Here is a 24,262-nt window from a genome sequence, read left to right as displayed (position 1 = left end):
TAGCCTCCGAAGAAGCAAAAGTATCAAATTTGTAAAATTTTGCAAAAGTGTGCAGTGAAGACCAAGTCGCTGCCTTACATATCTGGTCAACAGAAGCCTCGTTCTTGAAGGCCCATGTGGAAGCCACAGCCCTAGTGGAGTGAGCTGTGATTCTTTCGGGAGGCTGCCGTCCGGCAGTCTCATAAGCCAAACGGATAATGCTTTTAAGCCAAAAGGAAAGAGAGGTAGAAGTCGCTTTTTGACCTCTCCTTTTACCAGAATAAACAACAAACAAGGAAGATGTTTGTCTGAAATCTTTAGTAGCCTCTAAATAGAACTTTCGAACACGGACAACGTCCAAATTGTGTAACAAACGTTCCTTCTTTGAAACTGGATTCGGACACAAAGAAGGTACAACTATCTCCTGGTTAATATTTTTGTTAGAAACAACTTTAGGAAGAAAACCAGGCTTAGTACGCAAAACCACCTTATCTGCATGGAACACCAGATAGGGCGGAGAACACTGCAGAGCAGATAACTCTGAAACTCTTCTAGCAGAAGAAATTGCAACTAAAAACAAAACTTTCCAAGATAGTAACTTAATATATATGGAATGTAAAGGTTCAAACGGAACCCCTTGGAGAACTGAAAGAACTAGATTTAGACTCCAGGGAGGAGTCAAAGGTCTGTAAACAGGCTTGATCCTAACCAGAGCCTGAACAAAATGCTTGAACATCTGGCACAGCTGTCAGTCTTTTGTATAGTAAGACAGATAAAGCAGAGATCTGTCCCTTTAGAGAACTTGCAGATAATCCTTTCTCCAAACCTTCTTGTAGAAAGGAGAGAATCTTAGGAATTTTTATCTTATTCCATGGGAATCCTTTGGATTCACACCAACAGATATATTTTTTCCATATTTTATGGTAAATTTTTCTAGTTACAGGTTTTCTGGCCTGAACCAGAGTATCTATAACAGAATCTGAAAACCCACGCTTTGATAGAATCAAGCGTTCAATCTCCAAGCCGTCAGTTGGAGGGAGACCAGATTTGGATGTTCGAATGGACCCTGAACAAGAAGGTCCTGTCTCAAAGGTAGCTTCCATGGTGGAGCCGATGACATATTCACCAGGTCTGCATACCAAGTCCTGCGTGGCCACGCAGGAGCTATCAAGATCACCGAGGCCCTCTCCTGATTGATCCTGGCTACCAGCCTGGGAATGAGAGGAAACGGTGGGAATACATAAGCTAGGTTGAAAGTCCAAGGTGCTACTAGTGCATATACTAGAGTCGCCTTGGGATCCCTGGATCTGGACCCGTAGCAAGGAACCTTGAAGTTCTGACGAGACGCCATCAGATCCATGTCTGGAATGCCCCATAATTGAGTTATTTGGGCAAAGATTTCCGGATGGAGTTCCCACTCCCCCGGATGGAATGTCTGACGACTCAGAAAATCTGCTTCCCAGTTTTCCACTCCTGGGATGTGGATCGCAGACAAGTGGCAGGAGTGATCCTCCGCCCATTGAATTATTTTGGTCACTTATTTCATCGCCAGGGAACTCCTTGTTCCCCCCTGATGATTGATATATGCAACGGTCGTCATGTTGTCTGATTGGAACCTTATGAATTTGGCCTTTGCTAGTTGAGGCCAAGCTCTGAGAGCATTGAATATCGCTCTCAGTTCCAGAATGTTTATCGGGAGAAGAGACTCTTCCCGAGACCATAGACCCTGAGCTTTCAGGGTTTCCCAGACCGCGCCCCAGCCCACTAGACTGGCGTCGGTCGTGACAATGACCCACTCTGGTCTGTGGAAGCTCATTCCCTGGGACAGATGGTCCAGGGTCAGCCACCAACGGAGTGAATCTCTGGTCTTTTGATCTACTTGAATCATTAGAGACAAGTCTGTATAATCCCCATTCCACTGTTTGAGCATGCACAGTTGTAATGGTCTTAGATGAATTCGTGCAAAAGGAACTATGTCCATTGTTGCAACCATCAATCCTACTACTTCCATGCACTGCGCTATGGAAGGACGAGGAACAGAATGAAGCACTTGACAAGAGCTTAGAAGTTTTGATTTTCTGACCTCTGTCAGAAAAATCCTCATTTCTAAGGAATCTATTATTGTTCCCAAGAAGGGAACTCTTGTTGACGGGGAAAGAGAACTTTTTTCTTTGTTCACCTTCCATCCGTGAGATCTGAGAAAGGCTAGAACGATGTCCGTATGAGCCTTTGCTTTTGACAGGGACGACGCTTGTATTAGAATGTCGTCCAAGTAAGGTACTACTGCAATGCCCCTTGGTCTTAGAACCGCTAGAAGGGACCCTAGCACCTTTGTGAAAATTCTTGGAGCAGTGGCTAATCCGAATGGGAGGGCCACAAACTGGTAATGCTTGTCCAGAAAAGCGAACCTTAGGAACTGATGATGTTCTTTGTGGATAGGAATATGTAGGTACGCATCCTTTAGATCCACGGTAGTCATAAATTGACTTTCCTGGATGGTGGGTAGAATCGTTCGAATAGTTTCCATTTCGAACGATGGTACCCTGAGAAATTTGTTTAGGATCTTCAAATCCAAAATTGGTCTGAACGTTCCCTCTTTTTTGGGAACTACGAACAGATTGGAATAAAATCCCATTCCTTGTTCCTTTATTGGAACTGGGTGTATCACTCCCATCTTTAACAGGTCTTCTACACAATGTAAGAATGCCTGTCTCTTTATTTGGTTTGAGGATAAGTGAGACCTGTGGAACCTTCCCCTTGGGGGTAGTTCCTTGAATTCCAGGAGATAACCTTGAGAAACTATTTCTAGCGCCCAAGGATCCTGAACATCTCTTGCCCAAGCCTGAGCAAAGAGAGAGAGTCTGCCCCCCACTAGATCCGGTTCCGGATCGGGGGCTACTCCTTCATGCTGTTTTGTTAGCAGTGGCAGGCTTCTTGGCCTGCTTACCCTTGTTCCAGCCTTGCATTGGTTTCCAGGCTGGTTTGGGTTGTGAGGCATTACCCTTTTGCTTAGAGGATGCAGAATTAGAGGGCGGTCCGTTTCTGCGAAAGGGACGAAAATTAGGCTTATTTTTAGCCTTAAAAAGACCTATCCTGTGGAAGGGCGTGGCCCTTTCCCCCAGTGATGTCTGAAATAATCTCTTTCAATTCTGGTCCAAATAAAGTTTTACCTTTGAAAGGGATATTAAGCAATTTTGTCTTGGATGACACATCCGCTGACCAAGACTTTAGCCAAAGCGCTCTGCGCGCCACGATAGCAAACCCTGAATTTTTCGCCGCTAATCTAGCTAATTGCAAAGCGGCATCTAAAATAAAAGAGTTAGCCAATTTAAGTGCTTGAACTCTGTCCATAACCTCCTCATATGGAGTTTCTCTACTGAGCGACTTTTCTAGTTCCTCGAACCAGAACCACGCTGCCGTAGTGACAGGAACAATGCATGAAATTGGTTGTAGAAGGTAGCCTTGCTGTACAAAAATCTTTTTAAGCAAACCTTCCAATTTTTTATCCATAGGATCTTTGAAAGCACAACTATCTTCGATAGGAATAGTAGTGCGTTTGTTTAGAGTAGAAACTGCCCCCTCGACCTTGGGGACTGTCTGCCATAAGTCCTTTCTGGGGTCGACCATAGGAAATAATTTCTTAAATATAGGGGGGGGAACAAAAAGGTATGCTGGGCTTTTCCCACTCCTTATTTACTATGTCCGCCACCCGCTTGGGTATAGGAAAAGCGTCGGGGGGCACCGGAACCTCTAGGAACTTGTCCATCTTGCATAATTTCTCTTGAATGACCAAGTTGTCACAATCATCCAGAGTAGATAACACCTCCTTAAGCAGTGCGCGGAGATGTTCTAATTTAAATGTCACAACATCAGGTTCAGCTTGATGAGAAATTTTTCCTGAATCTGAGATTTCTCCATCAGACAAAACCTCCCTCATAGCCCCTTCAGATTGGTGTGAGGGTATGACAGAACAATTATCATCAGCGTCCTTTTGCTCTTCAGTGTTTAAAACAGAGCAATCGCGCTTTCTCTGATAAGTAGGCATTTTGGATAAAAGATTTGCTATGGAGTTATCCATTACAGCCGTTAATTGTTGCATGGTAATAAGTATTGGCGCACTAGATGTACTAGGGGCCTCCTGCATGGGCAAAACTGGTGTAGACACAGTAGGAGATGATGTAGTATCATGTTTACTCCCCTCATTTGAGGAATCATCTTGGGCAATATCATTATCTGTGGCAGTACTGTCCTTACTTTGTTTGGACGCTATGGCACAATTATCACATAAATTTAAATGGGGAGACACATTGGCTTTCATACATATAGAACATAGCTTATCTGAAGGTACAGACATGTTAAACAGGCTTAAACTTGTCAACAAAGCACAAAAAACGTTTTAAAATAAAACCGTTACTGTCTCTTTAAATTTCAAACAGAAAACACTTTATTACTGAATATGTGAAAAAGTATGAAGGAATCGTTCAAAAATTACCAAAATTTCACCAGTGTCTTAAAGCATTAAAAGTATTGCACACCAAATTTCAGAGCTTTAACCCTTAAAATAACGGAACCGGAGCCGTTTTTAAATTTAACCCCTATACAGTCCCAGCTATAGTCTTTGCTGAGACCCAACCAAGCCCAGAGGGGAATACGATACCAAATGACGCCTTCTAGAAGCTTTTTCAGTGATTTTTAGATCCTCACACATGCATCTGCATGCCCTGCTCTCAAAAAACAACTGCGCAGTAATGGCGCGAAAATGAGGCTCAGTCTATAACTAGAAAGGCCCCCTGACTGAAAAAGGTGTCTAACACAGTGCCTGCCGTTTTATAAACGTTCCCCAAGATTATAAATGCCAATTGTTAGCCTAAATCCGAATAATATGCCCAAATAAAGCAATCGATTTAGCCCATAAAAATGTCTACCAGTTTTTTAGCCCATATTAAGCCCTTTATTCTGTTTGTTTGACTAAGAAAATGGCTTACCGGTCCCCATGAGGGGAAATGACAGCCTTCCAGCATTACACAGTCTTGTTAGAAATATGGCTAGTCATACCTTAAGCAGAAAAGTCTGCTAACTGTTTCCCCCAACTGAAGTTACTTCATCTCAACAGTCCTATGTGGAAACAGCAATCGATTTTAGTTACTGTCTGCTAAAATCATCTTCCTCTCACAAACAGAAATCTTCATCCTTTTCTGTTTCAGAGTAAATAGTACATACCAGCACTATTTTAAAATAACAAACACTTGATAGAAGAATAAAAACTACATTTAAACACCAAAAAACTCTCAACCATCTCCGTGGAGATGTTGCCTGTGCAACGGCAAAGAGAATGACTGGGGTGGGCGGAGCCTAGGAGGGACTATATGGCCAGCTTTTCTGGGACTCTTTGCCATTTCCTGTTGGGGAAGAGAATATCCCACAAGTAAGGATGACGCCGTGGACCGGACACACCAATGTTGGAGAAATAAGAATTTGAGGTGAGGTCTAAATAAAGCAAGGAAACCACAGCAAGTCATAACAAAATACATTTTTTTTTTTTTTTTTTTTTTTAAACGCAGGTTGTTTGGACACACATAATTACACATAGATTATTTATTAACCCAAGTGTGATTAAATGTATTTGGCTATTAAATATTGATAGATAACACATTGCTGTAAAACATATACACATTTATTTTAGAGCAATAGCTAATTGGATATTTTTAGAATAAGGATTAGGTTTACACATACCAACTGAATCTTCTGCTTGTATTCTTGAATGCTGAATTTCCTTTTGAAAATATCCTTTATCTGATTCTGCTCGTTTCCTTGTTACTGAATAAGGGGAAAAAAAATAAAGACATTGACATATGTATGCGCCAACCCAATATATACTGATAAATATATGCAGTTTGAAGCCTTTAAAATTGCAGATCATCATAATATAATAACTCCATATTGTTCACTTCTCTTTTGCATTGTCAAAATTATTGGACACAAAATCAATCACCTTAAAGTGACAATATACTGTAAAACTGTTTTTCCCTTAATCTATTTTCAATGACTTGTTATACCAGCTGCAGAGTTTAAAATGTGTGAGAAAACATAAGGTATGACTTACCAGATAATTTCCTTTCCTTCGATACAGGGAGAGTACACGGCTGCATTCATTACTTGTGGGAATACAGAACCTGACCACCAGGAGGCAAAGACACCCCAGCCAAAGGCTTAAATACCTCCCCCACTTCCCTCATCCCCCAGTCATTCAGCCGAGGGAACAAGGAAAAGTAGGAGAAATATCATGGTGAAAAAGGTGCCAGAAAATAAATGTAGGGTCGCCCATCGGAAAACATGGGCGGGAGATGTGGACTCTCCCTGTATCGAAGGAATAGAAATTATCTGGTAAGTCATAATTTATGTTTTCCTTCAAAATACAGGGAGAGTCCACAGCTGCATTAATTATTTGTGGGAACTAATACCCAAGCTACAGAGGACATTGAATGCAAACAGGAGGGCAAAAGGAGGCGGCCCAAATCTGAGGGCACCAGAGTCTGCAACCAACCCATTCTTCTGAAGCTGTTCAACAGAAGCAAAAGACAAAAAGAATGTTCAGCGGACCAGATAGCCGCCCAACAATCAGAACCATAAGGATTCTCATGCCCGAAACCCAAGAAGACGTCACTGTTCTTGACCTGAGCCATAACCTCTGAGGAGGCTAGAAACCCACCTACTCCCAAGTCAAGTGAAAAACCCTCCATCAACAATAAAGAAGGCAACCAAGCCTCCCAAGTCCAAAAAACATCAAGGCAAGAGTCCCTGAAGGAAAACCCTTTCCCATTAGAAATGAAAATAACATTTAAAATAACAATCCTAGGGAGAAACCCATAACCAACTTGTCAGCAACCTTAATAATAGGAAACTCCTCTAAGGAGTATGTATTGTAAGATTACAACATAGGGACAATGGCATGTAGAAAAAAATCTACAGACGGAATAGATCATTGAAGAAGGAAATCAAAGACCATTCCTGCACGGTTAGGAAAAAGAACCCGATGCTACCCCTTAAAAGAGACTAAGCTCCAAAAAGGAGCAAGAACGCTACCAGCCTGATAGTAGTCAGCGCCCCAGCAAAAGGAACGAAACACCTGAGGGTTCGATGATCCTCTGGAATAGAAAGACAATCAGGGAATCGAAAATTGCTTGCAATCCCACAATCAAGGGGCAAGGACTGCCACCGGATTCAACCCACAACCTACCACACACCATGTGACGAAGGTACTCATCAGAATAAGAGAGCCATCTGTCCCAAAAAGGACAGTTCGAGCCAGCGCTCGCTAGGAAGCCCCTTCCCCAGCTCACCCTTGGGAAAATAAAGACAGACTCCCAAAATCCAATAGAGAGCCAGAACTAATTAGTTCCTCCCTACAAGGGTGGTCCTCAGCCCCTAAGAAATATGACGAAAGACCAACTATGCACCCTGAAGAGAACATAGCCCCTTCAAAAAACTCTCTCTCTGCTCAGCTCAAATGATCTCTCGCGTCCGTCTCATCAAAACAGGAGCCCATGACCCCTTTAACATACCCATGGAGGCGAGACCTTAAACCGTGATACTAACTCGCGGACCTGAACTAAGCAATCATTCTCACATGCCGCTAGCTTTGCTAGGATCGGACCAACTCCAACGAGAAATATGGTAACAAAGAAGAAGAGGATCCCACAGCACAAAGGTCCCGAATAACATTCCACTTAGGGATGCTAGCAGATACCAGCCAAACCTGCTGGTAGAAAAAAAAAAAAAAACAGAAGTTGACCTGAGTTCCAAGCCACCACCTTCTGATTCAAAGCGGTGGATCTAACCACTATGCCACATCTCCCTGAGAGTGAAAAAGAGGAAACCAGGGATAGGCGAGGACGCCTGATCAGCTTCTCCAATCAGATATCCATCCTCGAGAAAAATAGAAGGGAACATCCGTTCCTGAAGAGCCTGCTTAATTAGAGGACTGTTGAGAAAGTCGTAGTGGGCTTCCGCCCACCGCGGAACACGAGTTCCTCCCGACTAGACAGTAAGAACTCTCCCCTTCTAATAAAAAGGGAGATACCCACCGAAAGGTCCCAAATGGAACGAACCCAGAAGACCAAAGCATCAAGGCCGAATGTTCGGCTGAGGAACCATAAGAAAAAAAAGGAAGGAAACTCCTGATCCACGGACTCCTATAAGACGCTCGCTCCCCACGGGCAGCGAAGCAACCAGTCAAAACTGTCCCTGAAGAGCAACTCCAGAACAGAGAGGTCTGAACGGAACACAAGGGATCGAATCCCCCCACCGATAATCCCTAAAACAGATATAGAAAGGGGACAATGTCATGCCAAAGGCTCAGCCTCTGCTGACCATATCACGCCCAACGAAGACTAGAAGGGGGACAGGAGGGCATATTGCAAGATATCAGGAAAAAACTTCCTGTCCGAAGACAAAACAGTATCCTGGAAACGCCTTGGAGTTTTATACTAGAAACTCAAGTCTAGAAACCACTCTAAAGGATCAAAAGACAAGAGAAATTCCTAAAAAGTCTAGTAACAGCCGATGGTAAACAACTAGAAGCCAAGACCCGGGAGCTACTGAAAAATCTGGAGCCGGGTACTCCATATAACACCCCAGATTACAAAAAGGAAAACTAGAATCAGAACGAGGTTCGCTGGAAGAAAACTGTTCCTAAGAGCCGGATTCGCTCCAAAGGATGAAATAGGAAAGATATCCTTCTTCCTGAACAAAAGAGAAGAGAATCTAACAGTCTCAGACAAACATGAGCACTATAAGCTCTGCTTAACAGTCAGAGAAACCAATTAGAACGGAATCCCCCCTCCATATTGGCCATACTCAAAAAGTGTAAAACTTATTCCCATAGGGCAATAGATACCGGGACCATGACTCCAAAAGTCACCCGCAACTTCCCAAAGACAAATCAAGAGAAGAGGCAACATCTCAAAATAAGTCTAGCTCTGAAGTCTAGGACTCCTAGATCCATTAGATCCCTCAAGCGTCTATCCAAGATAAAGCTTAAAGACAGGTCCAGCCTGGCCCAGAAGCTAGAAAAAGATTCCCACTTTTGTGTAAAAGGAAGGACAGATTTAACTAGTACCCAAAAAAGGTCCTGCCTGTCATCAAGAATACAACACAGCCATGAAAATATTCAAGGGCTAACAGAAATCTCAAATTCCAGTAATGCTAGAGATAAACCAACTAAGGAATATAAGCTCCTGGCTTTAAAAAAAAAAATTCCCATAATTATCAGGGGACCAGCACCCTGAACAGAGAACTAAATGCTTCCACCAGAAGTCTACAACAATCTCGACCAATTAAAGGGACACTAAACCCAATTTTTTTCTTTTGCGATTCAGATAGAGCATGCAATTTTAAGCAACTTTCTAAAATACTCCTATTATCAATGTTTCTTCGTTCTCTTGCTATCTTTGTTTGAAAAAGAAGGCATCAAAGCTTCTTTTGTTTCAGACTCTAGACAGCACATTTTTATTGGTGGATGAATTTATCCACCAATCAGCAAGAACAACCCAGGTTGTTCACCAAAAATGGGCCGGCATCTAAACTTACAGTCTTGCATTTCAAATAAAGATACCAAGAGAATGAAGAAAATTTTATAATAGGAGTAAATTAGAAAGTTGCTTAAAATTGCATGCTCTATCTGAATCACAAACGAAAATATTTGGGTTCAGTGTACCTTTAAGTCGATAGTCTTAAAAATCCCATTTGAAAAAACGCCTTGTGAGAGTTTCTATAACAACCCACAACTCTAAAAACTGAAAACTATCCTAAAATGGAATAGACTGCAAAAGAAAAATAGGCAAACGCCCAAACATGATAATTGAAAAAAAAAATCGAGTGTGTAAACAACACTAGGTCCAGCCTGTCACACACACAATCCCCCATAGAGTTCGGGAACTAGGATTCTAATAAAAGAATAAAACAAAATGTAAATCAAGACGATAAGGAAAAGTAACACCAATCCTCTCCACTCGTCTATTCAAGATAGTTATCTTATTTAGAGGACTGAGATTCAACTGATAAATTAGTACTGGGAACCTCTAACATCGCCAAAACCTCTCTCAGAAGTAAACGCAGGCGAGCCAATCTAAAAGCTATGATCTCCGTAGTCTGATACAAATCCGTAGACTCTGACACTGGAGGTACTACCTCTGAAGCCTCAGAGGAAACCACATCCCCAGAGGAATGATCGGACACAATCGTCACTTTACACGACGGCCCCAGATCAGGAGAACGTGGATTGACCCTTCGCTTGCGTGCAACAGGAAGAGATAGCATCGCTAAGGCTGTAGAGATAGCCATGTGGAATTGCGTAGTAACCTCTGGTGGAAACAATCCCCTCACAGGCGAAGGGGGAGCAGAACTCGGGAAAACTGCATATGTAGGAACAAAAGCATCTAGGGAACATGCCACACTGGATTCAGAATCCTCAGGGGCGGATGGCTAAGCGGTCTCCGATAACCCAACATTGGTTGATGAGAACACCCTATAGTGGCATACAGAACATAACTGAGAGGGTTGGATTACCCAGGCCTCCTCACAATATACACAGGTATCAAATTCTGTCTCAGAGGGATACCTCTTTAACATATCAGAATCCTCCATAACTCTAAGATATATTATCAAAAGAGAAAAACAACTGGCACCTTAATCCCCCAATGGCTGGGGCTCTCACCACCTCCTATGACCCAGACAGGTAGAGAAGACGCTCCTCTCCGCAGACACCCAGTCAGGAATCGGCAGCGGGAATAAACTTGACCATACCAGTAAAATGGTGCTCATGCAGGACCGCCCCTGCTAAGAAAAGGCGCGCAAGCTTAATAAAAAACTGTGCAGCTCTCAAAATGAAAGTAACCTGTACATTTCGTATCAGCCAAAGAGCCCAAACGTTCTTACACATAAGCAGTCAAAATCATATAACAAACATGATTACAAAATCCCCACTGTTCAATAACCCCCCCTCAGGAGATATTAACCCTTGATTCCATAAAGATAAAGGAGTCCCACTGAGACCCTGTCTTCTATCGTTAACATGTGATAAAAATGAAACGATCTTAACGGAATCTATGCCGTAGAACAGCGACAGGGTCCTTCAAGTTTGACAGATTGTAGCAGCGCCTCTGACATGGACATGAGCGAAGAAAAGCAGGAAGCGAAACTCGTCAACGCTGATTGCTTAGGGAGCTGTTAATATGAGTCTAGAGATGCAGGTAGAGTCTTACTGTGAAGCCATCCAGACTAACTTTCAGCAATGCTCTCACTGAGAGGCTGACAAGACTACTTAAAATTCCAATCCCATACCGAAGGGTACTACCCCCCTTAAGAGACTATTCCGAATCTTCCTGACACTTCTTTGCCATCCTCCTGTGACGAAAGGCAAAGAATGACTGGGGGATGAGGGAAGTGGGGGAGGTACTTAAGCCTTTGGCTGGGGTTTCTTTGTCTCCTCCTGGTGGCCAGGTTCTGTATTCCCACAAGTAATGAATGCAGCTGTGGACTCTCCCTGAATTTAGAAGGAAATTGTATTTTCAGGTTTATTTGTGTATATGAATTAGGAGGTTTTGTGCTTTTTAACCACAGCCTATTAAAATGTTATCACTTTATGTACACACATTTGCTTCCCTATCTTATATTTAGTATACAGAGTTCTCTGTGCATAGGAGTGCTCACTTACGGTCTCATAGTTTATCTTCCATGAATCGGCACAATGGAGCGTGGGTGGGGATACTCCCCCTAAAAGATCCAATGCAGAGGCTGCTACCTGAGGTGAAAGCTACTATTCACGCCACAGTAAAAATACAACATATATCCAGGATAGTAGCGCACTGTGCAGGTACGGATTCATCACATTACACAGAACTTAAAAAAATCCAATTATTTTATTTGTTCTGATTAAAAGCATAACAGTCAGCATGTTAAAATTCCAACAGGTAATGTGTACAGGTTCGCATGCAAATAATTGCATTTTTGTAATTTGTGTAATTTGATGAATCCGTACCTGCACAGTGCGCTACTATCCTGGATATGTCTTATCTTACATTTGTCTGTAAACCAAAGCTTAAAGGGACAGTCTACACCAGAATTGTTATTGTTTTAAAAGATAGATAATCCCTTTATTACCCATTTCCCAGTTTTGCATAACTAACACATTTATAATATACTTTTAACCTCTGTAATTATCTTGTATCTAAGCCTCTGCAAACTGCCCCTTTTTTCAGTTCTTTTGACAGACTTGCAGTCTAGCCAATCAGTGCCTGCTCCCAGATAACTTCTCGTGCACGAGCACAGTGTTATCTATATGAAATACGTGAACTAACACCCTCTAGTGGTGAAAAACGGTTAAAATGCAATCTGAAAGAGGTGGGCTTCAAGGTCTAAGAAATTAGCATATGAACCTCCTAGGTTAAGCTTTCAACTAAGAATACCAAGAGAACAAAGCAAAATTGGTGATAAAGTAAATTGGAAAATTGTTTAAAATGCAATGCTCTATCTGAATCATGAAAGTTTATTTTAGCCTAGACTGTCCCTTTAATACAGAGGCCCCGGTGACCAAAAGTGCTACGAGGCGGAAAAATATTCCAAGGTATCCGCCACTATATCGAGCAAGCCTGTTGAAATATTCCAAGCTCTCGACAGAGGCATTTTTAAAAATAAAAAAAAAAAATAGGGTTTTTTATTTTTTGTAGAATTTTTTTTTTTTTTTTTTTAGTAAGATTTTGTGATTTTGAGTGGGGGTTACTTGTAATGTTTATGCTTTAAGGTTCTATTTACAGGCTACAACAGATTTTTGTCAATCTTCTGCTCTTTTTGTTGTCTTTTCTGAAAAACAGAGAGGTCAGAATGCCACTTCTACTCTTTCCCCCATAAATTACATTTTGTATTTAAATATAAACTACAGCATCCAAATTAAAAAAAAAAAAAACACGATTATACCTAACACGAAACTACCTGCCCCATAAAATAAACAAACCCATCCAAAACAAAAACAAAAAAACCCTAACACTAAAATAAATTGCAATAGCCCTTTAAAGGGTCCTTTTGTAGGGCAAAGCGCTAAAGTGATCAGCTCTTTTGCAAAAAAAAAATAAAAAAAATTAGATATAGCACCCTCTACTCTAGGAACAGTGCGCCACAGATCTCGCACTGAATCAGCCACGGAAAACATTTTTAAACATAGGAGACGGGTTAAAAGGGACACCCGGCTTCTCCCATTCCTGAGAAATGTCAGGCATGCGGTCTGGAACAGGAAAAACTTCCACAGATTTAGGTTTGACATCAAAAACACTATTCAGTTTATTACCCCTTTTTAGGAGCCTCTGCAACAGTTTGTCATCCAAAGTAGCTAAAACCTAATCTAGTTTAAATCTAAAATTAACCTCCTTAGAATCTATTGTAATTTAAAAAAGGTCTGGAACTCCAACAATATTATTAAAACCTTTATTGCATGCTTTGTCCTACAATGGAGAGGCTAAAAACAATGCACCTTATGCGTTTCGGATATACTCCTTAATCATAGATGCTCATAGACCGTTACCAGCACAGGTGCATTTAAACAAATTACCTTCGTAGCATTGGTCATACATATGTCACATGATAGTATCACAACTTTTCAGAGTAATTACTTAATACAAAAAACTGAAAACACATAATATATACTACAATAAAAAAAAAAATTACACATATATTGAGCTTGAAACAATTTGAAACCAAAATAAACGAGTATTAGAATTACTCAATATGTGCAGTTGCCCTTTCTCTTTCTGTGCACAATTTGAATTATCAAAATGTACCAAGGCTATAATTGTGTGTGTCTGTGTGTGTGTATCCTGTCTAAATGTGTACAAACATGTATAGTGATACATTCTATTGGGCCATGGCTAAAAACATTAAAGATTAACCCATGCAATGTCCCACCCTACCCTGATGTATAACAGAGTAGAAATTGCATTAATGAAATAAATGCAACTGGGGCCCACTCCAAAAATATTGTTGGAGTGCCAGACCTTTCTTCAAATAAATTTTATTATCTGCCTAGTCTTGAGGCATCCGGCTTATTTGGGCAAGCGCACCGGAGGTTTTTAGTTTGGAAAGTTTATACTCGGCAAAGTTTTAAAGCCAAGGATTTACAAGCAGCAGTTCCACGGAACAGATTAGTTTGCCATTGGCCGAACAACACAGTGCTACGTTGAGTTACATCAGGAGTGGGAGGAGTCATCCCCGGCAGCATAGTTTGGTCGGAGCAGGATGAGCTAAGACACATATGTGTCAATAGGACGGGCAGAGCTACCGAATACATTCCTCAATGAGCGGGATGGGATGGTGAGTTCATGAGCCCGGATACCTGGTAAGGACACTTAATTGATCTCCTCTTTGAATCACCCATACCGGTAGTTATACACTGGTTTTCTTGTGAGGATTACAAATTCAGCATGAATGACTTATATGAACAATGTTGCATTATACTGTGTGTTCTTGGAGAGCCATGTGTACTTACATTTTAAGGCAAATTACAGCTGACATTAAGTGTCATTTTGCTCAGTAACTTTGGGACTGCACACTTACAGATATATATGTTCTCTTTACAAGTAAGTTTGCATGTGCCCACTTTATTGAGAGTGTTGAGCAATAGATGAGTTTCTTTATTTAGATTTAGAAACAATTGTACTAGGAACTGCAGATTCTGAATCAAAGATCTCGCCCTCAGAAGCTGCAGAGGAATGATCCTCGCTAGATAACTGAGAAAGACTAACCAAATCAGTCTTGGCGGAGTCAGAACCCATAAAAATGTTCTTAGATGTCCTCTTCCCTTTACCAGAAATAGGTAAAGCACTTAGGGCTGCAGAAACTGCAGAAATCAACTGTGCAGCAAAAAAGGAACCGCAGGGCACTTCATGTGAAACTGTTAAAGTTTGGGACATGTTAACAGAAGGCTGAGACAACCCATGAACAGCATTATCCTGAGAAAAAGAAGTCTCAGATAAGGAATCCTTAGATAATAAAACCTTATTAAGGCAAGGGGAACAAAATTGCACAGAAGGTATAACCTGGGCATCTGTACAATAAAGACATTTATCAAATGACAGTGAAAGCTTGGGATCGGCTTCCATAGTAAATAAAATAGCCCTTTATTTCCCTTATACTCAGATTTCAATATAAAAAAAAAAAAAAAATAGAATAAACTTCTAAGCATAGATAAATAATTATTAAAACCAGCACCTCTTTACCCCAGCCATGCTGGAGAGACTCACCCAACCGGTAACCAGGAATCCAATCCACACCAGCAGATAAATCCTGTTCAAACTGAAGATACTAGAAAGCTGCAAATAGAGAGAAGAGACAGGCGGGAAAAACTATCTAATGCCAGAAAATCTGGTCTGTCTCCTTGAAAATCCGGCTTCCAAACAGCCAGCTAGAAACAAACTGTTCAGCACTCAGGAAATAACAGATTATCACAAATTCAAAAGTAAGTTGCGGTCCAACAACCTTCTTAAAGAGATATTACCCAAACTAAATAAAAGGTAAACTTGTGCAAACAAATCCCCATAGCCAAAATCAAAAAAAAGCCTTCACATGACATAACAGTGCACTGAACTGCTGCTCAATAAATCCCCAACCTTTAAAAAGGGATATTCAGTCCCATAAGGATCCACCTTGTTGTCTAATTATTTTTAATTTATTTATTTATTTATTTATTTATTTATTTAAACAAGGAACACCTAAGTGCTGCATCCTTCTCACCTAGAAGGTAAAAGCACTTACCTGTGGATCCACTGTAGGGCAAGTACTGCAAACAGGTATGACAGAATCCTCACGGACATAGACCTGTAGATAAAGAAAATACAGAGTAACCAACCCTGGTTTTCTATAGGGGTAGCAAAAATGTTGGAAGTTAAGCAAAGACCACCTCGCCGTCTTCCAACTGCTAAAAGCCACTATTACTCTTACTAAAGAGAATTACATGGACACAGCATAACCCCAACCCTTGCTTGCAGGGAAAAGTACCCATTAAAGGATTAACAACTTGATTTGTTCAGGCACTTTCTTCGCACATCTCCTACAATGTTACACAGGCAAAGAATGACTGGGGATTGTGGGTAGTGGGAGGATACTTGAAGCTTTGCTAGGGTGTTCTTTGCCTCCACCTGGTGGCCAGGAGTTGACTTCCCATTAGTAATTGAATGGATTTGTGGACTCACCCTGCCATTGGAAAGAAAATGTCCTAAGATTATCCAAAATTTACTCATCTTCCAACTATAGTCTCTTGAAAGTCTGAAGGAAAAAAAAATCCAAATATAGAACACCTCATAAGAGGCCCAGAAGCAGAACTTTTTTTAGTGAAACATTTTCTGCAGGTGATTTGGAAATTAAATGAAAATGTATATTAGGCAGTTACACTAAAGCACCAACTCAATTGCAATGTGTTGATTAACTGGAGAATAAAGCATTTTTTTTTTAAATTTTATAATGTATTACAGCAGCTGAAAATTGCATTACAAATTAATTTACAGAGACAAAAATATATTTAGTTGTTTTTAAAATGTCTCCTGAATAAATTAGTTTCCTTTGCTCTTTGTCTACATCACCTAATTTAAAGGTAAAAATGTAGTATTAAAAAAAGGTGTATTTGCTGACAATAATGCCTTACATTCAGTAGTCACAGCTTTGTAGACCAGAAAAAGCTAGAGGTGGGGTTAAAACATCTCAATCAATACACTAACCCATATTTAACTGTTCTCTTAAACAGCACATCACTGTGGCTGCACTGTGTTAAGGAAAATGCAAAATGTACACAGTGCAGCCAGAGCACAGCTCGGTTTGCAAAGAACGGCCTGATGTGAAAACAGTGCTGCAAAGCCAAAAGTTCCTGCATGGGTCCTGTTCTTACTGCAGACATGCTGAATTTTCTACAACGACATAATGTCCTGCCTTGGACATAAGAGGTAAACCCTCAAGAATCTAAGAGATGAGTACCATATGATCTTCCTCACATAAAAAAAGTGTTCTTTCATGCAAAAAATTAAAGGAAGAGACCATATTAAAAACCCCTGTATATCAGGACAAAAGGCTGAAAGAAATTAAATCTGATTCTATAAATATCTGGAACAATTCTAGACAAGTAGTAAGGTTCAGTGCATAAAATAACTTTGTCCTGACAAGAACGAATAAATGGCAATGCATACAATTTAAAAAAAAAAAACCAGGACATAATAGCCACCAGAATCCTAGTCTTAAAATAAAAGACCTCCCATAGTGGTCTGAATAGCGTTACAAAACAAAATGATACTAAAACCAGATAAAAGGTTCCAAGAAGGCACAGCTTTATTTAAAAAGAAAGGATATGAGCCAAGATCTGACAAATAAAAATATTAAAGGGCCTCTGATCCCGCTATACCAGAAATAGTAAGGACTGTAGAAAACCTGCATCAACAACCTTTTAGCATACTAGCGAGTAACCATTACAAAAAAACTCAAGCAACTATGAACTGTGGAAACATTGTAACAAACCATCTGAACTAAAAAAGGTATCCAAAAGACAAAAAAGGATATAATGACAATAACCGTCAACTGTAGCAAGTTCTCGAAAAACATACTGTGAACTTTGAAAACTGGAAAAAACCTGGATGAGAAAAAAAAAAAAATTATATATATGGGGCCAAGAAACAGGAGTCAAAATGAAAGCAGATGAAGAAAGTAAAATGTTCAAATGGTAAAAAAAAAAAAAAAAAAAAAAAAAAGTCAGCTAGCAACTGAAAAATAATGTAACCCAATAAAACCTGAAGGCATAGCATCTGAAAGTCATTGTTTTAAAATTTGTAAACGCTGAACATGAACAATAAATCGATTAAGGTGAACACAAAAAATATTAACACAAAATAAAGTACAAAAAGAGATAACATTGTGTTAGTGCAAAGAATCAATAAGGACATAGTCCATAGATGAGCAATTGATCTTGTTGAGGAAGGTCTGATTCTTATAGAAAACCTCCAAAAGAAAAGAGTAAAATAGTGAAGACTTTAAAAGGACATTGAACCCACATTTTTTCTTTCATGATTCAGATAGAGCATGCAATTTTAAGCAACTTTCTAATTTACTCCTATTATCATTTTTTCTTCGTTCTCTTGCTATCTTTATTTAAAAAAGAAGGCATCTAAGCTTTTTTTTTTAGTTCAGTACTCTGGACAGCATTTTTTTATTGATGGATGAATTTATACAACAATCAGCAAGGACAACTCAGGTTGTTCACCACAAATGGGACGGCATCTAAACTTACATTCTTGCATTTCAAATAAAGATACCAAGAGAAGAAAGAAAATTTGATAATAGGAGTAAATTAGAAAGTTGCTTAAAATTCCATGCTCCATCTGAATCACAAAAGGAAAAATTTGGGTTCAGTGTCCCTTTAAGGTACAGAATATGGCACTCCAATTACAAGGGTACACTCACTTTTTAGAGCTAAGCTCTTAGTGAAAAGGCAGGTAGGCAGGCAGGTTTTAAAGTCCTATGACAGACAGAATGAGGAACTCCGGATAAGCATACAAAATATGTATTAATACAAGCACAAGACATACACAAACTACTAATCATATGGATTCTGTTTCAGTTCAAAGAGCCTCTATTTAAAAGTTGAGAATAGAGTCCAACTGGGCCAAATCAGTCATGAGTCCTGCATGTGTCAGAGTCACGTGATATAAACAGAGACATGTGGATTCAGCCTCACTATCAATATCCATGACATATCTCTCATCAAAAGTCACGTGATATAAATAAAACAAATGGATCCAGTCACATTGTGAATAAACAGACGATCCATGAACCAAAAGCAGTAAGTATCTTAATCCGTATTGGAAAATAAATATATAATAAAACCAAATGTAGACATACAATATTTGAAAACATCATCAATATAAACTCACATATAAAACAAAATAAAACATTTTACATCATACATACTTGGTAGGATTCGAACCCAGAACTTTCCACTTGAAAACAAAAAATAGAAATAGTAAACCTATATAAATAAAATAAATTTAAGCTATAAAATTTAAATATAAAAGGAAAAGTTTTAGTTAACTTTTACTATTCAAGTAGAGATAAACATCTCTTAAAATACAAATATTTATTTATTAAAATGCTTTTAGCCCGATTCAAACTCAGAGATTTTTCCATGGATGATGCTTAGCCCACTACACTTCCCATTAACTGCAGAAAAGAGGTTAACATATATAAAACTAAACATCTGAAAAATGATGTAGCTCAAAATCTTTATTCACGCCATATGGTACATATGTATTAAATAAAAAATCCACTGTCATGCCACTCCTCCGCTCTGCTGTGGCCGTTGCCATGGACGCAGGTGGTCCTCCTGTTGCTAGGGATGCGACGGTGTAACTACAGCACGGTGATGACGTCATCACCGCCCGCTCTGTCTTCTGATGCCGGCCCAGATCCCTCCTGTGGCGTGAATCCTACCCTATGTAAGTGCCTCAGTCACTCTTACCTGTGCCCAAGTATAGGTGTTACTGTGTGTGCTCCTGAGTGCTGTATTCCTTATATTGCTGGACTGTTATAACGTAATAGAACTTTGCCTGTCTGACCACTCTGCTTGCTTAACCCCTAAAGTACTGGATTGCCATAACGTTGCTGAACTCTGCCTGACTGACCACTCTGCTTGCTTAACCCCTAAAGTACTGGATTGCTATAACGTTGCTTAACTCTGCCTGTCTAACCACTCTGCTTGCTTAACCCCTAAAGTACTGGATTGCTATAATGTTGCTATCTGACCATTCTATTGATTTACCCCTGAACTGTTATACTGCTGGATTTCCTTTGTTGCTGACTCCTGCCTGTTCCTGGTCATTCTATTGATTTACCCCTGAACTGCTATACTTCTGAATTGCCTTCCTGTTGCTGGACTCTGCCTGTTTTGACCATTCTCTGCCTTCCATCTTATTGCCATGAAGGACTACCCTGCCTACCGTGAGTACTGCTTACCTCATTTCATGAACTCTCTCTGTTCTGGGATTTTTCCTATCATTCCACTTGACGCCAGGATAAGAAGACTACTGGCCAAGTTTGGTCTGATAGAGAAATATCCAACAAGCATTACATACACTTCATCAAAAAAAAAAAAAAAAATATATCCACCTCATCTCCATTTTTTTCTAAATACTATATCACCTCATCCCAAGATAGTTTCTACTTTTAATGCCCACACATTTTATAAGATCTCTGGGATTCTGGTTATGTTTTAGTTTGAAATGCTGGTAAACAGATTGTTATTCATACCCTTTTTGGATTATACACATGTTGATGAAAAAACATTTTCCTAAATTTCTAGAGGTGTGACCTATGTATTGTACATTGCATGAACATTCCAGGAGGTAAATAACATTCCTGGAATGGCATGTCATTAATTATGTACATTGAAAGCCCTTGTTATTACCATTACTGGTGGATTTAAATGTATCAAGCATTCTAGTTTGAGGAGAAAAGGTTTTACAAAAGCCACATCGATAAAACCCTTATTCCCTCTATCAAGCCAGGTACTTGTGGGGTCCCTTAAGTAACTTCTAGTGAGTTTATCCTTTAAATTTGGTATCTTCCTGAATACAATGTTAGGTCTATCCGGTAAAATAAGAGTAATGCTTGTGGGTTTTGTCTCAATATATTCCAGTGCTCATTTATAATATCCACTATAAGCCAGGCTTATTGGGTGCATAAATGCAAATACATGCATACATGGCAGAATGCCCTGGTGCCATAACTCACTCCCAAGTCCCAATGAGGGAACACTTGTGAAACACAGCTTGGAGAGAGATTCCCAGTGCTGTCTACCTTGTGGCTGGACAGAACTAGGAAGCAGTGATGCTTGAGAGTTACTTCCATACAGGCAACTAGGGGAATGGTAATTTCTGTAGACACTCCTTGGAGAAGAGTTGTTCACTGGTAATTATTACCAGAGAGGGCCAAGATATATTTAAAGGGACACTCAAGTCAAAATAAAACTTTCATAATTCAGATAGAGCAAGCAATTTTACACAATGTTCCAATTTACTCCATTAATAAAATGTGCACTGTCTTTTAATATTTAAACTTTTTGAGTCAACAGCTCTTACTGAGCATGTGCAAGAGTTCACAAAATATATACGTATATGCATTTGTGATTGGCTGATTGCTTTCACATGATTCAGGAGGAGTGGAAATAGACATAACTTTGGAATTTGTCAGAAAAAAAAAAAAATCTACTACTAATTTGAATTTCAGACTAAGTGCAAGTGTATTGTCTTTTTATCATGTATTTTTTGATTCTGCAAATCTATTGTATTTAGTGGTCCTTTAACCATGGCACCCACTTTGAGGCTTTATTTTACTTCACATCATAAAACAAAAGAAAAATTGCAATATATATGTACCTGCAAAATCTTGCAGTGGCCAAGCTTTAAATTCCTTAGGCGAAGCTAAACTGTTATCATCAGAGTTCTCAGATGGTAGATGAAACAAGGAATCCAGAATATCATCAACAAGTGACTGGAGATTTGGTTCCAAGTTTGGCCGAAGTTGAGAAAAGAAATCAACTGCACCAATTTCTAAAAGCAATTGAGCAGCTGAGACATGCTGTAACAAAACAGGCTGATTAATCTATCTGCAGCAATAAATTTAAGATATACATACAAAAAAAAAAAAAAAAAAAAAAACACACACACAACACAGTTACAAAGCATTGTAATTTTGCACATTCTAGAGAGAGGAAAAAAAAGGAATTGCACATTAGTCCAAAGACGGAGTTTTTTTCTCCTCTCTCATCATTAGCATTTTAAGCCTATACTTAGGGCAAGATTTATCAATTTGCGGTCGCACAAAATTCACATGTTGTGAACCTGTCCGCATCTTATTGCAAATAGTGGGGCAAATGTGTCCCCCATATTTATCATTGCATGAGGGAACACTTGTACAACACCACCCCCCTACCCTCATACAGCCAATAGCATGAGAGAAGGGTCAAATGAATCCAGGGTGATTTTCAGCCAACAACTCTAGTTTGGCAGAGAGGGTTTTATACAACTGATATACATAAATATCAGTTGTAGACTCAAATGAGCAAGCCTGCAACCAATCGGGGCCTTCACCACGTTATAAATCTTGCCCAAATCTTAAGATTGCCCAAATTTCATCAAAATGTTTGCTAGCACACCGTTTAAAATCCCTGAGTAAGAACAGCTAATATTTTAGATATTACCATGATTTCATATCATGTAAAATGCGCTTTGCTGTGTCAGAGGGGGTTCACCAAAAGCATGTATTTGGCATTTCTCACAGCTCTTAGCATGCTCTCTAAAAATTGAATACACTTCAAATAGCAAAAATGCTTCTAGTAAAAAAGTATTACTGTTTTTCAGAGAGTCAGCAGTGACTTGTGTGTCACAAATTAAAGGAATATGAAACCCAAAAATTTTCTTTTACAATTCAGACAAAGCATAAACTTTTTAAAAAGTTTCTATTTTACTTCTATTATCAAAGTTGCTTTGTTTAAGAGATACTTAGGCAAATGTCTGGAGCAGTAGCAGGCATGAAATATTGCTGCAATCTAGTGCTCTTGAAAATGGATACATTTCTTGCAAAACTGCTGCCATATAGTGCTCCAGAAACGTGCACACTCCTGAGCTTACATTCCAGCTTTTCAACCAAAGATACCAAGAGTGATCAAAGACTTTTTAAAATTGTATGCTCTACCTGAATCATGAAAGAAAAAAAAAAAAAAAAAGGTCCAATGTCCCTTTAAGTTTTTAGACACAATACACACCACCACCAGCAGCTCTCTGAGCAGGATTACCTTTTGCAAGAGGCATTTTTGCTAATGGACAAAAATGCTTCTATTTAAAATGAACGAGCAATTACGTAAACTTAAAATTTTGATCTTTCTATTCCTTTAATGGTGGTATTGGCCACAGGCCACATTATACTCACAATTGTGTTAACTATAAATCCTCTAAATAAAATAAGATTAGAATCTCTCTCATTTTAGTTACCAATTACAATAGTTAAAGTGAATGTAAATTTTGATGCCAAAGTGGCCGGTTTTATAAAAATTTGATTAAAAACAAGGGCACTTTAATTCATCAAAATTTACATTTCACTCGTGTTGTGTTAAAAAAAAAAAATTACCTTTTAAACTTGACAGCAGCTCCAGCTTCCTCCGGTCGTCGCAAGCCATTTTGGACGTCAGAAATGATGGACAGGTCATCCTCCAATCACGGCTTCCCCCCAGGGGAAGCAGGATTCATAATTTTAGACCCAGGAAGAGGCTTTGCGACGGGTGGAGGAAGCTGGAGCTGCTGTCAAGATTAAAAGGCGTTTGCACAACATAAGTGAAATGTAAATTTTGATGAATTAAAGTGCCCCTGTTTTTAGTCACATTTTTAAAAACCAGGCACTTTAGCATCAAAATTTACATTTACTTTAATATTAAAGGGACACTAAACCCAAAAATTTTCTTTCGTGATTCAGAAAGAGAATTCAATTTGAAACAACTTTACAATTTACTTCTATTATCTAATATGCTTTATTTTTTAGATATCCTTTGTTAAAGAAATAGCAATGCACATGGGTGAGCCAATAACACGAGGCATCTATGTGCAGGCACCAATCAGCAGCTACTGAGCCTATCTAGATATGCTATTCAGCAAAGAATATCAAGAGAATGAAGCAAAATAGATAATAGAAGTAAATTAGAAAGGTGTTTAAAATGGCATGCTCTATCTAAATCACGAAAGAAAAAATGTGGGTTTAATGTCCCTTTAATGTAACAAAACATAGTTAAAAACAAATACACATGCCTAAAGGGACACTGTATTGTAATTGTTTTCCCCTAACAGGGATATGAAACCCTAAAATTGTCTAAGACAGATCCTACCATTTTAAAAATGTTTCAAATTTACTTCTATTATCAAACTTTCCTCATTCTCATAGTATTTTGTGTTGAAGATACACCTAGGTAGGAATTTGGAGCACTACATGGCAGGAAATACTGCTGCTATCTAGTGTCCTTGTAAATGGAAAACATTCTTGCAAAACTGTTGGCATGTAGTGTTTCAGAAATGGGCCAGCTCCTAAGCATATGTCCCTGCTCTTCAAAAAAAGATACAAATAGAACAAAGATAATTTGATAACAGAAGTAAATTAGAAAGTTGATTAAAACTGTACGCTCTGTCGGAATCATGAAAGAAAATGTTTGGGTTTCATATCC

General features: G+C 39.3%; 1 protein-coding gene across 1 annotated transcript in view; it reads right to left on the bottom strand.

Annotated features, from left to right (window-relative positions):
• The window catches only part of RTTN (rotatin), a 1,186,344-nt gene that overhangs the window by 1,076,867 nt on the left and 85,215 nt on the right, over window positions 1-24,262 (bottom strand). Inside the window, exons 4-5 of the mRNA XM_053714873.1 lie at window positions 21,432-21,633; window positions 5,713-5,796 (exon numbers count right to left, since the gene is read on the bottom strand). Coding sequence (XP_053570848.1) covers window positions 5,713-5,796; window positions 21,432-21,633 — 286 coding nt within the window. The remainder of the gene's footprint in view (window positions 1-5,712; window positions 5,797-21,431; window positions 21,634-24,262) is intronic.

This window comes from Bombina bombina, chromosome 5 (genome assembly GCF_027579735.1).
Source record: "Bombina bombina isolate aBomBom1 chromosome 5, aBomBom1.pri, whole genome shotgun sequence".
Lineage (NCBI taxonomy): Eukaryota > Metazoa > Chordata > Amphibia > Anura > Bombinatoridae > Bombina > Bombina bombina.
The sequence above is the reverse complement of the archived record's forward strand: the minus strand, read 5'-3'. Positions and strand labels throughout refer to the sequence as shown.